The sequence below is a fragment of the Aphanomyces invadans genome (genome assembly GCF_000520115.1).
Source record: "Aphanomyces invadans strain NJM9701 unplaced genomic scaffold supercont1.9, whole genome shotgun sequence".
NCBI lineage: Eukaryota > Oomycota > Saprolegniomycetes > Saprolegniales > Verrucalvaceae > Aphanomyces > Aphanomyces invadans.
This window is the reverse complement of record NW_008580154.1, coordinates 1378016-1390209: the sequence shown is the minus strand read 5'-3', so window position 1 is coordinate 1390209 and position 12194 is coordinate 1378016. Positions and strand designations below refer to the sequence as shown.

General features: G+C 54.5%; 10 protein-coding genes across 20 annotated transcripts; 4 read left to right on the top strand and 6 right to left on the bottom strand.

Moving 5' to 3' along the window:
- Positions 1-516: 516 nt before the first annotated feature.
- H310_05603 (hypothetical protein) lies at positions 517-1557 on the bottom strand. The gene is made up of 3 exons (XM_008870358.1): positions 1161-1557; positions 927-1104; positions 517-879 (listed from the first exon to the last, which is right to left on the bottom strand). The coding sequence occupies exons 1-3, from the start codon at positions 1512-1514 to the stop codon at positions 617-619; spliced, it is 795 nt and encodes a 264-aa protein (XP_008868580.1). The 5' UTR covers positions 1515-1557; the 3' UTR covers positions 517-616.
- Positions 1558-1571: 14 nt separating this feature from the next.
- On the bottom strand, positions 1572-2561 carry H310_05602 (hypothetical protein). Of its 3 annotated transcripts, XM_008870357.1 has the most exons (3): positions 2232-2561; positions 1976-2165; positions 1572-1927 (listed from the first exon to the last, which is right to left on the bottom strand). In XM_008870357.1, the coding sequence occupies exons 1-3, from the start codon at positions 2520-2522 to the stop codon at positions 1665-1667; spliced, it is 744 nt and encodes a 247-aa protein (XP_008868579.1). In that variant the 5' UTR covers positions 2523-2561; the 3' UTR covers positions 1572-1664. The 3 variants fall into 3 exon arrangements, with proteins under 3 accessions (XP_008868579.1, XP_008868577.1, XP_008868578.1); XM_008870355.1 differs by having other exon boundaries at positions 1976-2561; XM_008870356.1 differs by having other exon boundaries at positions 1601-2165.
- Positions 2562-2618: 57 nt separating this feature from the next.
- H310_05601 (hypothetical protein) lies at positions 2619-3967 on the bottom strand. The gene has a single exon (XM_008870354.1). It carries the CDS (start codon positions 3475-3477, stop codon positions 2746-2748), a length of 732 nt encoding a protein of 243 aa, XP_008868576.1. The 5' UTR covers positions 3478-3967; the 3' UTR covers positions 2619-2745.
- Positions 3968-4215: 248 nt separating this feature from the next.
- On the top strand, positions 4216-4944 carry H310_05600. 2 transcript variants are annotated; one of them, XM_008870353.1, is made up of 2 exons: positions 4216-4390; positions 4454-4944. In XM_008870353.1, the coding sequence occupies exons 1-2, from the start codon at positions 4312-4314 to the stop codon at positions 4783-4785; spliced, it is 411 nt and encodes a 136-aa protein (XP_008868575.1). In that variant the 5' UTR covers positions 4216-4311; the 3' UTR covers positions 4786-4944. The 2 variants fall into 2 exon arrangements, with proteins under 2 accessions (XP_008868575.1, XP_008868574.1); XM_008870352.1 differs by having other exon boundaries at positions 4216-4944.
- A 62-nt stretch (positions 4945-5006) lies between these two features.
- Positions 5007-5553, top strand: H310_05599 (hypothetical protein). Its single transcript, XM_008870351.1, has one exon. The coding sequence runs from the start codon at positions 5071-5073 to the stop codon at positions 5335-5337; it is 267 nt and encodes an 88-aa protein (XP_008868573.1). The 5' UTR covers positions 5007-5070; the 3' UTR covers positions 5338-5553.
- A 79-nt stretch (positions 5554-5632) lies between these two features.
- On the bottom strand, positions 5633-7487 carry H310_05598 (hypothetical protein; the record flags this gene model as incomplete). Of its 7 annotated transcripts, XM_008870345.1 has the most annotated exons (7): positions 5808-6039; positions 6091-6179; positions 6246-6415; positions 6470-6638; positions 6685-7021; positions 7072-7262; positions 7308-7487. In XM_008870345.1, 7 exons carry the CDS (start codon positions 7485-7487, stop codon positions 5853-5855), a joined length of 1323 nt encoding a protein of 440 aa, XP_008868567.1. In that variant the 3' UTR covers positions 5808-5852. The 7 variants fall into 7 exon arrangements, with proteins under 7 accessions (XP_008868566.1, XP_008868572.1, XP_008868569.1 ...); XM_008870344.1 differs by having other exon boundaries at positions 5633-6039; positions 6246-6638; XM_008870350.1 differs by having other exon boundaries at positions 5633-6039; positions 6091-6415.
- H310_05597 (hypothetical protein) lies at positions 7208-8341 on the top strand. Its single transcript, XM_008870343.1, has 4 exons — positions 7208-7603; positions 7660-7720; positions 7780-7880; positions 7944-8341. The coding sequence occupies exons 1-4, from the start codon at positions 7583-7585 to the stop codon at positions 8307-8309; spliced, it is 549 nt and encodes a 182-aa protein (XP_008868565.1). The 5' UTR covers positions 7208-7582; the 3' UTR covers positions 8310-8341.
- On the bottom strand, positions 8319-9761 carry H310_05596. Of its 2 annotated transcripts, XM_008870342.1 has the most exons (4): positions 9306-9761; positions 8640-9255; positions 8417-8588; positions 8319-8351 (listed from the first exon to the last, which is right to left on the bottom strand). In XM_008870342.1, exons 1-4 carry the CDS (start codon positions 9665-9667, stop codon positions 8347-8349), a joined length of 1155 nt encoding a protein of 384 aa, XP_008868564.1. In that variant the 5' UTR covers positions 9668-9761; the 3' UTR covers positions 8319-8346. The 2 variants fall into 2 exon arrangements, with proteins under 2 accessions (XP_008868564.1, XP_008868563.1); XM_008870341.1 differs by lacking the exon at positions 8319-8351 and having other exon boundaries at positions 8377-8588.
- A 135-nt stretch (positions 9762-9896) lies between these two features.
- Positions 9897-10967, top strand: H310_05595 (hypothetical protein; the record flags this gene model as incomplete). Its single annotated transcript, XM_008870340.1, has 1 exon — positions 9897-10967. The coding sequence occupies one exon, from the start codon at positions 9897-9899 to the stop codon at positions 10731-10733; it is 837 nt and encodes a 278-aa protein (XP_008868562.1). The 3' UTR covers positions 10734-10967.
- Positions 10968-11205: 238 nt separating this feature from the next.
- On the bottom strand, positions 11206-12194 carry H310_05594 (hypothetical protein). The gene has a single exon (XM_008870339.1). It carries the CDS (start codon positions 11709-11711, stop codon positions 11250-11252), a length of 462 nt encoding a protein of 153 aa, XP_008868561.1. The 5' UTR covers positions 11712-12194; the 3' UTR covers positions 11206-11249.

Here is a 12194-nt window from a genome sequence, read left to right as displayed (position 1 = left end):
TCTTTGCGCGCGCGGGAAAAAATATCAATTAGCCAATCGTATTGCTCTAAATTTTTCCTATGATTTGATTGGTTAAAATAGAAGTTGTCTTACAGGAAAATTCGATTGGCGTACCATTCCGTCGTTCCTTGTACAGAAATGTGCCGATATCCCAAACTCGGTCAATTCAACGAACTTCCTGAATGTTGGCAAATTCAAGCACACTGGCACTGGCTGAATTGTAGTGTAGTCTTTGCTCTTGGAGATAATCCTTCATGGGAAACTATCTGCAAAGTTTTGGTGCAATATTTACCTGACATCGATCACGATAAATCGAAGTTATCAACGTGTGTATAATTACTTCGTGCTCGGCATCACCGACCGATTCGTCAAGATCTCATTTATGGCATGGAGATAGGCGAAGTACAGACAGCCGCCCCTCAGGGAAGCGCACGACAAGCATGAAAGCAATGCATTCCATCGATTTTATAAACAACCTCTAGATGCCCCTGAAGTCACGGTAGGATACGCAGCTCTTTCGGCTTGACATACGACCGAGTGGCTTGGATTAATGAGAATTCCACGCTTCCGAACCAGCTAGTACTTCAAATGTGAAACTCTACATTCTTGCTTACAGCTAATCAAAAATTTCCCCGCCATCTACCAACGCAACTTTGTGCACTAACTGGTTATCGTCCGTGGCAACTCCGGCCGCCTCCATGGTGTCGAGGACCTCCAGACCTTGCACAACTTCTCCAAACACGACATGGTGGCCGTTTAGGTGCTTGGCAGGCCCGAGCATGAAGCAGAATTGAGCTCCATTCGTGTTGGGCCCGGCGTTTGCCATCTGCAAAATGCCGCGCTTTGAGTGCTTGAGCGTGAGCCCCGTCGCTTCGTCCTCTACAACCACACATCATTGCCGTATCTACCAAAGAGCAAGGATGTACCAAAGTCTTTGCCGTAAATGCTTGTTCCACCTTGGGCGTTGTAAGAACCACATTGCACGATAAACCCTTTCAAGATGCGATGACAGGTCGAGTTCTTGTAGCTCCAGCCGTGCTGGTTGTCCCCAGTGACCAACCCGCGAAAGTTTTCGGCCGTCTTGGGCACTTTGTCCATGTACAGCTATGCATGAGATTCATTCAAGGCGTTGTACAGAGCGAGAGGCACCGAGATTGTACCTCGGCGACGATACGCCCAGCTGGGACATTGTCCACAGCTACGTCTATCCACACATAGCGTCTTCCAGGAGACCGCGTCCAATTTCGCGCAGACTTCGGGAGCTGTGGTGGCAATGTTGCAGTCGCCGTCGAGGTCAGGACTTTGTGAAGAGCTGCCCGAGCATCATTGACGCCGACAGCCGAATCTCCCGCCGACGCGAAGAACATCTTCTGCATCGACACGAAGTAGATGATCATGACGGCAACAATGGAGAATGTCGTGATCTTCATCGCAGATCCAGACGTTGTACCCGTGGAGGCGCCATTGCGCCGTGGCGATGGCTGGTGCATTGCTGTGGACGCATTCCATATCATGTTCGAGGTCGACGATGGAGAGAATGGAATAACTATCGTCCAATTGGTCAAAATAGATGTGAAAAGTAATTTTTATTGGATAAGAGCGCTGAATTTCAAATCGCGTAATAGTTGCAATTACGGAAATACGACGGTCCACGAATATCGTGTTCAATCCAGGTATTCACCACCTTTCTTCAGCACAACGTTGTGCTTCAACACGACGCCATCTTCGGCAGCTCCCGCCGTCTCCATCAAGTCGACGACTTCAAAGCCATCCACAACCTGGCCGAATACGACGTGTCGCCCATTGAGATGCGGCGCCGCGCCCAACATGAAGCAGAACTGGGATCCGTTCGAGTTGGGGCCAGAATTTGCCATTTGGAGAACATAACGCTTGTCGTGCTTGAGTTGGAGTCCCGCGGGCTCGTCGTCTATGCATCGCATGAGAACTGAGACTGTTTCAAAGGAAGCAGCAGTACTAAATTTGCCGGTGCTGTAGATGCTGCGGCCGCCGTATCCTTTCCCGGTTTCGAAGTCCCCACATTGCACGATGAACCCCGTGATGATGCGGTGGCAGACGGAGCCCTTGTACGAGAGCCCTGCGGCGTTGTCACCCGTCACAAGCGCGCGAAAGTTCTCGGCAGTGGCGGGCACAATGTCCATGTACAGCTTCCGATTGCACAGTAACAGCAATGAACACCTTTGTGCGAGAATGATAGGAAGAAACGCCGTTACCTCGGCGGTGATGCGACCGACTGGTGCTCCGTCGATTTCCACATCGATCCAGACGTATCGACGACCGGGAGTGCGCGACCATGATCGCACTACTGGCTTTGGCGCAATTGTTGTCGTAGTAACTGCAGCCAGTTTGGTTTCGTCAGCGGATGCCTTCAACTGAGGGGAACTCATCGCAAAGGACTTCTGAACCCATAGGAAGTAGACCAGCGTCACCACCACGAGAAACGCTGTGATGTACTTGGGGTAGTTCATGCCGGCGGCGGCGTGTCCTCGGCGGCTCGTGTTCATTATGGTGATCAGCCAAAGTTGGAGTCGCGACTGAGTTCGATACAAACTTGAAATGTTGATATATTATATTGATAATATAATAAACTCCTCACCTCAATGAAATGCTGAATGTGGTGAAGCAATTTAGCATGAAGGACAAGTCTCAATGAACAATTGTATCCAGCATTTTAAACAAGGGAATATTATCCGTGGGCCAAGATAAAAAAATCCATTGCACGGATATTTAAATTGCATTCGAAATGCAACTTGAAGGGTCAACATGCGTGACGACCACACCGTCGCCACCAGACTTGGGAACGAAGACTCGCTCGGCCCCGACGATGTACTCCTCGTCGCAGCTTCCGTCGAACATGCTGTAAGACCCATCGTAGACAAATCCAACCATCTCGCCGGTCTCGGCGGTCTTGACGATCCACGCCAATTCATATTCGCCCTGGGAATACCGGCATGTCACACCAAACGGAGTTCCGTTGATGTCAAAGCGATGGTTGGACCACAGGTTGTATAATGAGTCGAGCGCTGGGACCAATGCTGCTTTGTGGGCGGCATCCACTAAGAGAAAGTACCCTCCCCCAATGAGCCGGTCGTCTTCGCGGTAGTCCGCTGCACTCGCACGAAAGCGATCGTGTACCAGGGGTGTATTTGCTTCGAGGCTTTCGTAACCCCAACCGTATCGACCAATCTTCTGTAGAAGCAAATCGCCTGTGACATTTGGGGCTACGATGCGAGTAAGCAACGACGATGGCATCGTGTCCTTGTGGTGGCAGATGAACCCAACGTGGTCTCCATTCATCATGACTTGTTCGACGAGCCATGTGCCTGCCTTGCTCGGCACAGGCTTCTTCTCCAGAAGGATGGGCGCAATGTGACCAACATATAGTGCGCCTGTGCACTCGAATGCAGTTGGAAATGCCGAGACAGGGGTCGCGTTGGTCTTGTCGACCGCATTCACCATGACGAAGCCACAATGGAGTAGTTTCGGCGCTGAGCTTCAGATTACTTTTAGTTGCTCCAGTACCATCACTCTCGATTGAAACGAATGCATGTCGTCGAACAAGTTGAATTTGGGCACATTGGCAACCCTGCATCGTTCAGGCCCTCTGGAGCTGACGACGCGCCTGCGGGCAAGAAACTGCGTGGGATCGATGAATATGAGAGCGTTGAACGTATAGCCTTGCGCGGCACTTCATAGAATCGTTGGCTGGCTTGTTGCCAAGAGATATGGGACGTTGCAACAGGACGACTTCCTCACAGATTTGTTGATGTGGAGCAGCGCACAAAGATTTGTTGATGTGGAGCAGCGCACGACGAGAACGAACTGGTGATTATCGACCTTCCAACCGGTGCCGCCAATTCTCCATTCACGTGCATTCGCCTGACAGTGGTGGGTCTCTCGGGTCGCGGTCTCTGCTCACGATCTGCCACTCAACTTTGCTCCAACTCGCCCCAATGGGACAATTTGAGATCCGCGTGGAGAATGCAGGTCATGGCTTTTCCTAAGGCGTTTTTGGTTAAACGGGCTTAACCGTAGAAAGCATGGCAACAACAACAAAATTCGCATTCATGGTCTGTCAGTTAGATGAAGTATTCGATCCATAAAGAGTTCACGTGCATGATTCCAACAACCTGCACGACGCGCGGCAAGGGAGCTCTTGTCGCCATGATTGGAAATTCCAGGATGAGGGCGGACGAGGTGGTTGTGACTTTCCATGTCAGCGGCGTTTTATTGCGTTTATTATACTCAGTAAAACGCAAAGAGTAAAATCCAACGAGTTCGGTATGGGGTGCGATGCACGTGCGTCGTCGACCCCGAGAGAGCGCGATGCTTGACGATGGATCCTCCTCCGCAGCGAACGGCATCCTCAGAGGTATGTATGGTAAATCCAGTCGGGGATACGTTGGATTTACGACGGGTGGATCACGATCGATAGGGACCGTGCACCCCCCATTTCATGTCCTGCATTCACGCGCACCGCTACGTCCATCGCCTTTCCTTTGGAACGCTCTTGAGTGTTTGGTGTGTACGCGGTTGAATGGAGCGATGTCTAGGAGAGCGGCATCGCCGTCCTGTCCCGGAGACGACAGGGCGACGTGTCAGAGGATCATGTGTGTACGTGGCATTCTTGGATGTAGATACTCGTACATACTCATCAGGAATGGCCCTCACCTGCTACGTCGTCGTTCGTCCCAGTCGTCCGCTTCAACGCTGTATGCCCGCTACAGAGTCGTCGAGCGTCGAAACAGTCGCGATCACGAGCGATAGCAAAGCGCGGCTTTGCTCCACGCCGTCGTCCCTCCGGTGAAGAGTGCCGTTGGTTGAGTCGATGTACCCCCACGGCATAATCCACCAACATTCGGCAACAAGAATTTCGGCGTTGGCCAATCAAATGGAGAAATTTATAGATTATACATCTTTTCAGCCAATAAGAGTTGTTGCTGCTGTTGAGTGCAGGTCTATCTTTCAGAGTGAATTCACCGAACATTGCAAGCTGAGGAAGATGTCGCATTCTCAACTCCGCCACATCGTCGAAACCTCCCCCGCAACGCCATGACTGCCACGGAATTCGTCCTCTCCAACGCCGCTCTGTTTCATGCAACTGTCGTTGGCGACGACGAAGACGTTGCTGCCAATGCAATGGGACCATGTGGCGGCGACCATGACGACTTTGACTCCCTCGGCCCTCCGCCGTCGATCCACCCGATCTTGCTGCGCGCGTCAGCGATGGACTATACACTCGCGCAATGCGCCCCCCTGACATTCTCCCAAATCGAAGCTTCGATGGCGTGGTGCTCGCCGTTCACGTCGGTGCCGTAATTCAATCGCACGGCAACCGCAGTACCTTCCCTTTCTATTTATGCGTGCATCGGCGATTCATATTTGGCTCTCCTTCCTCGACCATGAATCAACTTATTCGCTTTTGATCCATGAGTTGCCACAATCTCGGCTACGATAGCTACATCGAAGAGCATCTTGAGTCGAAGTTTATATGGTAATGCATGAACGGTCTCCGGTACAATTGCGCCGATTCCAGGACAAACACCGTCGCGCGCGATGCATTCCAGGTTGCAAGAAGCCGCCACTCTAGGACTGGATCCAAGAGCTGTTGTGCGACGAACTGTCGAGACAGAAAGGTCACGAAGTCGGGAGCGTCCCTTCTCTGATGGTTGGACTCTGTAGTCGCCATCCATGCTCGGTCAATGGACAAAGAAGAGGTAGGGACTATACTGCCTGGGAACCAGGCATGCGCCGCGCCGACACCATGTCGAGCAGTGTGCGCTGGAGGTTTTCCATCGACGGCGCCAAGTTCAACTCTCTCGACGACACTTGCACTACTCCATTTGGTACATGTAGTTGGGAATCTTGAACGGCGACCCCGTCAACTCGCCTGTAATGTCGCAGAATTGGTCGCCGATGCACCCGACGATGATGTGGTTGTCGCGATGGAGCTTCCTGCGCATTGTTTGCTTGAGGACGGCCACGGACAGCATCTGCTCGCACGGCGCGCGCATGATCAATCTAGGTGGCAAGTCTGCGTTGGTGCATCCAGCGACCGCGTGCTTCACGTACTGCGACGTGTCGATCGAGTACCCCGCAGCATGCAGCATGGCCAGCGTGTGGTCGCGCACAACCTCAGGCCGCTCTGTCAAGAACATGATCTACAACCCAACGCTCCATCAGGTCTCGACGATGGACCTGCACACGTCGTCGTGCGCCGTGTGCACCTTGATGCCTTTCCATTGCAAGTACGTGTAAAACTTGAACAGGAGCGGGATCGGTGGCGCATGGTACCGCGCGTAGTAGTAGAATTCGGTCGCCGGGATCGCCTGGAACGACCGCTCTTTCATGTACCAGTAGCTCGTCACGGCGGTGTCGTCCACGTCAAAGACAAACACTGGCGCAAGTCGCACGCAGTTGAGGCATCCAAAGATAAACCAGCTCTCCTTACCAGACCGAGGGACGACCGGGACCGACTCGAGCTTTCGAACAGCGCGGCTGAGGATGATGCCGCAGTCACGGTCAAAGAGCGACGTGCGATCACTCGACGTGGGCTCGTAAAATCCTCGAAGAAAGGCCGTCGACATGCACAACGTTGCCAAATTGGACAGCCGAGGCGCCTACGATTCCATGAGACCCGTACGAGCGTCGTGCGCGGCAGCGTACGAGCGCTGCCGACTGCGTCAACGACTCATCGAGATGGAGATTCCGCCCCAGCAACAATTGGGCTGGCGCGGGTTCGACCCCCACAACGCGGGCAAGCTGGTCGTGAGAAACACCGTCGCACAGTTCAAAGCTAAGACGATGGAAGAATGAGCGACGTTTGAGTGCATGGTTCAAGCACCGAGACGGCACGGTGCGTTGGCCGTGGGCCTTGACAAAGCAGTCGGGGACGTTCACGACGTTTGAGGGGTATGGGGGCAACGGCTCCATCAAGTCGTCCTTCGCCCGTCGGGACGTCGCCAGAGAACGGCACAGCTTGCGCCGTGTCGAGTTCAAATCGCTGCATGTCGTCATGAGGACGAGGATGCACTACGGTGAAGGTTCCCTCACCTGATGAGGGCCGTACGGATCGGGCAATACCCGAGCCCGACAAACGCTGACAAGAATGCTTCGTCGAGCTTGTACATTTTGCCTTCGGCCCGTGCTTTGAGCAAGTATGGCTCGTGCGCGCCGTGAAAGCGCGTCAGCATCTGCGTCGCCGTCGCCCGGGCAGCTGGAAACGTCAAGAAATCCATTTCGAGCTATGCCGAGTGCATCAGACCGCGGCCGCGACAACATGTTGGCACCTGGAACTTCTGCACGTAGGCTTGGTACACAATGTCGTCGCGAGTTCCGTCATCCTGGTCGATGATCTTCACAAACACTTTGAACGCAAGGCGCGACCGTGCGTGTTTCTTGGCGTGGATTGCCCACTCAAGCTCGGCCAGAGCAGGATCTCCCGTGCCGCCCCCATCGCTCGGCGCCATGTCGCGCTATTTATAGCAGCTGGCTGGGACGCCATCGTGCACGGCTCTCTCGGCCACATCTGCAAAGCGCCGGGACACGTCGTTTAAAACTCGTGATGGAATACACCAAGAGCTCTGTACGTCGGCCTGGTTCGTGTCCCAGCCACTGACAGCGACCTCCATAAACGTGTAGTACAATGGCCCGACCACGTTTGGAAGGTTGAATGGCCAGGGCGTGTACTCATTTGGCGATGGTAAGCACGGAGCAAAGGACGTAATCGTGTTCGCGCGGCGTCCTGACCGCGATGCCCAGGATCCCGATACGAAGGCGAGTTCCAAAACGGCCAGTTCCACGGGACCGGCACGTTGTACTTTGCAGAGGGCAAGTACGAAGGAACATGGCGCGATGGAAAGGTAGGATGCCGATGGAATGAATTTTGATGGCTCGTGCGTGATGGCATGATGAATGCGGTGCAGCGCGTCGACGGCAAGTTTACGTTTGCCGATGGCCTCGGGTACGACGAGCCGTGGACGTACATGAACGATGGAGACCGCCGATTCCATTCGGAAAAGATGGCGCACGTGAAAGCGACCAACGAAACCAAGGCGGGATGGGGCATCCTTCCGGCCGGCGAGACAGCGCACTGCGACGAGGGCTTGCAAAAGTCGCTCCCGATGGGGTACTACGACGCCGGCAACGGCTTGTACGACGAGCTGACCAACACAATCATGGCTGTCAACACCAACGACACAACGACTATGCCTCGGGAAGCGACGGCGGACGAGGCGCGGTGGATCAAGGCCCAGGCGGCCAAGGGGTTTCCGCAAAAGAACCAAGGATAACACTACACGTGCGATCTCACGTTTCGATTGAGAAATTTTACACTACGCCACAGCAAAAACGCGTGAGTGAAGCAGTGACGAGGACTGAATTATGTATCCAAGCTAACCTGCATCCGATCGGGTGAAGCGGGCCGGCGCAGGAGCTGGCATCAAGTGCGCCATCGGCCCCGATCGATAGTCAGGCTCGTTGTTGCAATACGCCGCTGGCTTGCACTCTAGAGTGGCGCTGGTTGACGTGCATGCTGTGCCTTCGAGGACGCCGATGAGTCGGTCGTTTACCTACATAAAGCCATCGCTTGATCGATCGCCCCGATCGTATCTCGAAACTACCGTCAAGCAGATCTCGAGCGTGCGCTCATCGAGTTTGCCCGCGAGCCCGGCTTCGATCAACGTGTTCATGCGCGGCTGGCACTGCTGCAAAAAGTCAAGCACGTCGTCCAGGTCGTCGTTCGCGCCTGCCGTAGCCAGCGACACAAGCGTCTCGTACGTCTGGATTTTCTCCTGCACCGTGACGAGGTCGCGGTTAAGTTTTTGAAACTCCGCCGCCAGGCTTGGTGGGATGGTCGGTGCAGGGTGTTTGTCCAAGTCTGTGGACGGGATTGCAAAGTCACGGGCCGCGGACGACGATGGAGACAGCGGGGTCGAAGGGAACGCCACGCCTTGCCCACGCAGTTGCTGGTATGTGTCACGAAATATCGGTTGGCTGGGATAGTTTGTCGACCACTCTTGGAGCATGCGCGACGCACGCTCTCGCACGTCCAGTGACGTGTGGTTCACTAGCGCAACAACTTCCTGGAGGAACACGCGATTCGCGAGGTAGTTGTAGAAACCAGGACAGTTGTTCAGGACCGATTCAGACACAAGGAGGGCAAGAGACACGCTCTGCTCATCATTGCCCACGCGGCGCCCCAGCACGCGCTGCAAGCTCCGCGCCGTTTCCTCGGCGCTACAACGACGACGATGAGGTACATAGCAGCATATCGACGAGGTCCATACTGCGAGGATGAGCAGCTCACTAAGTCGCACAACTCGAGGATGTTGATCCAGTCGGGGTTGGACACTTCGCCACTACAGATCGTGTCAACAAGACCACCAACGTCCTGCTCCGCATCCGAGTACGCCGATGCCATGTGTACAGGCCACGTTGGAGGAAATTTTGCCAAGAATGTATGTTCATCCGGATAAAACATCATATCCGGTCGTTTCACTGTTGCGTGCAAAGATAGTTGCGATATCCCATGCATTTTTGGCGCTTTGACGGATGTAGCAGTAGCGCTGACTAGTCTTGGCAGGTACATCGATGTATTGCGGCGGCGACCATCTACTTTGCCGCTCTCTTCAGTCGAAGGGTTCACCATAGAGAGTCACATTGGCGGCCTTAGTGGATTGCTTCGATGTAAATAGTGGGCATGCGGCCGGCGGGTGTTGTCGCATGCACGCCCCAGCCACAAGGATATTCTGCACTGAGGTACTCGTATGCTACAATCGTTTCCGGAACGAGCCACTGTTATTCGGTCATGTATTCGAATATCCGGATACGCCATGTCGAAGTTACACTCCACAGGATCCTCATTTTTCAAATTGAGAATGCTGAGGGCCATCGTCCGCACCGCGCGCCCCCGTGCTGCGTCCACGTGCATGCACGGTTCTCGTAGCAAGCACACACTGGTGCTCATGCGTCATGGCGAAAGCGAGTGGAACAAGACCAATCAATTCACTGGCTGGTATGATGCCCCGTTGAGCGCGAAAGGTCACGAAGAAGCGAAAGCTGCCGGCAAGGCCGTTGCCGACGCCCGTTTGACGTTTGATGTGGCGTACACGTCGTACTTGAGTCGTGCCATCCGCACGTGCTGGCATGTCTTGGAGCAATCCGATCAAATTTTCGTCCCGATCCATAACGAATGGCGCTTGAATGAACGACATTATGGTGGCCTCACCGGGCTCGACAAAACAGAAACCGTCCGAAAGCACGGCAAAGAACAAGTGTTGATCTGGCGCCGCAGCTACGACATCCCGCCTCCCCAGTTGACGACAGATAGTGAGTACTACCCCGGTCACGACCGCCGATATGGTCACCTGAAGAAAGAAGACTTGCCATTGAGTGAGTCGCTCGAGATGACCGCTGCGCGCGTGATGCCAGTGTGGGAATGCGACATCGTACCTAACATTCGCGACGGTAAGAACGTCCTGATTGCTGCCCATGGCAACAGTCTGCGCGCGCTCATCATGCACCTGGACAACATTTCCAAGCACGACATCACGGAACTGAACGTACCGACTGGCGTGCCGCTCGTGTACCATTTGGACGACAACATGACTCCAATTCCCCACAAAGACGCGATCGCTCCATTGAGCGGACACTACCTAGGCAACCAGGAAGAGATTCGGGCGCGCATTTTGGGCGTCAAGAACCAAACCAAGTAGTCATGTCCGAAAATCCAGCGAAAGGCTCGACCTTGTCCAGTCGGACGAGTTGATATTCCCACCTTACTCTGCACGCAATCCCATCAATACACAATTGTCCATTTACAGCACGACTGTCGTCATAGCGTTGAAGGGCAGCACGCCTACGAGAGAGTTCTCTAGCCATCGAACTGAGAAGACCTAGAGATAGTCACAATCTCCTTTACGGACAACATTTCACAATTCTTCTTCCCATGTTCCGACTGATTGGTTGTGAATCACCTGACAAGCGCAAGTGGTGGTAGAGGGCGGCACAACAAACAAATTGCCTGCATCTTCTTGGCCACGTGCCTCCAGTACGACAATCATCACGGGTGTTGCTTCCATCCATTTCTGCTTCTCCATCCGTCGGCGGTGACTGGAAGGACGCATCCAGCAGGCGCTGCGGAGGCGACAGTGGCGAGCTAAGTGACGAGGCCACCGCGCGGCCATTGCGAGCTACATCCACGACCAACGTGAAGCGGAAGGAGCTCGTTTTTATTGAACAAACACGGCAACCGCTGCGGCTGCCACTGCAAATACAACGGATGAAGACGGCGTGGCTGCACTCACAACTGGCTTGGCCGTCGTCAACGGACTAGTCGCACACTTGAGCGCCTTGAGCTGGTCTGCGGTGAACGTGTCAGCTTTGCCAGGATGGGTCGCCGTGGTCGTGCTCAACGTCGCGCCAACTTTCCATGTGCAGCACGGATCGCCGAGCTCTTCTCCGTTCGTGGCGCCGTCGCCGTCGGAATCGGCTTGGCACAGCTCAGGCGTCCATTTGGTGCCGGCCCTCGCAAAGGCCTGGCCGAACGCATTGCGCGCGCCGCCGCCCGCCGGGTTGACGTGACCAATGGCCCCCACGCCGGCGACTTTATCGCCGTTTGGCACCTGTGCGACAAAGCTCGGGAACGCGACGGCTTGTGCGGCAAGACCGAGGACAATCAGTGCTTTGAACATGGCTGTGAACAATGGAAATTGACAATTGCGTCCTTTCGCCGAGTTAGCCCAACGCCGTATATCGTAAAATATTTGTTTCCCTCAACTTGGATTCTTTGTCGGCTTGAATTCTGGCGAACGTCTCACAAGACGGACGGCACATGTGGTGGCGACATGGCGCCGCGCGTATACTCTGCCAGCAGATGTAGAGCTGCCTCCACGACTGCCGCGTCGCCGTCAAGAGCACCGAGTTCGTCAGACAGGAGCTCCTTTTGAGCACCACGCTGCGCCAAGAGAAGCCGGTGCATGTCCACCGTCCAGAGTTGATTGTCCGTTGGATTACCGATGTGGTTTCGGTGGGTCGGCAAGCAGATGTATGCATCACATGGCGACATTCACACATGCATGGCGCGGAAGGAGCCACCACTGGCGTACGGAGGAGGGACATGCTCGTATCGCCTATGGAGTCTTGTATGTCGCAGCGCTATCCGTCGGCGGTGACAG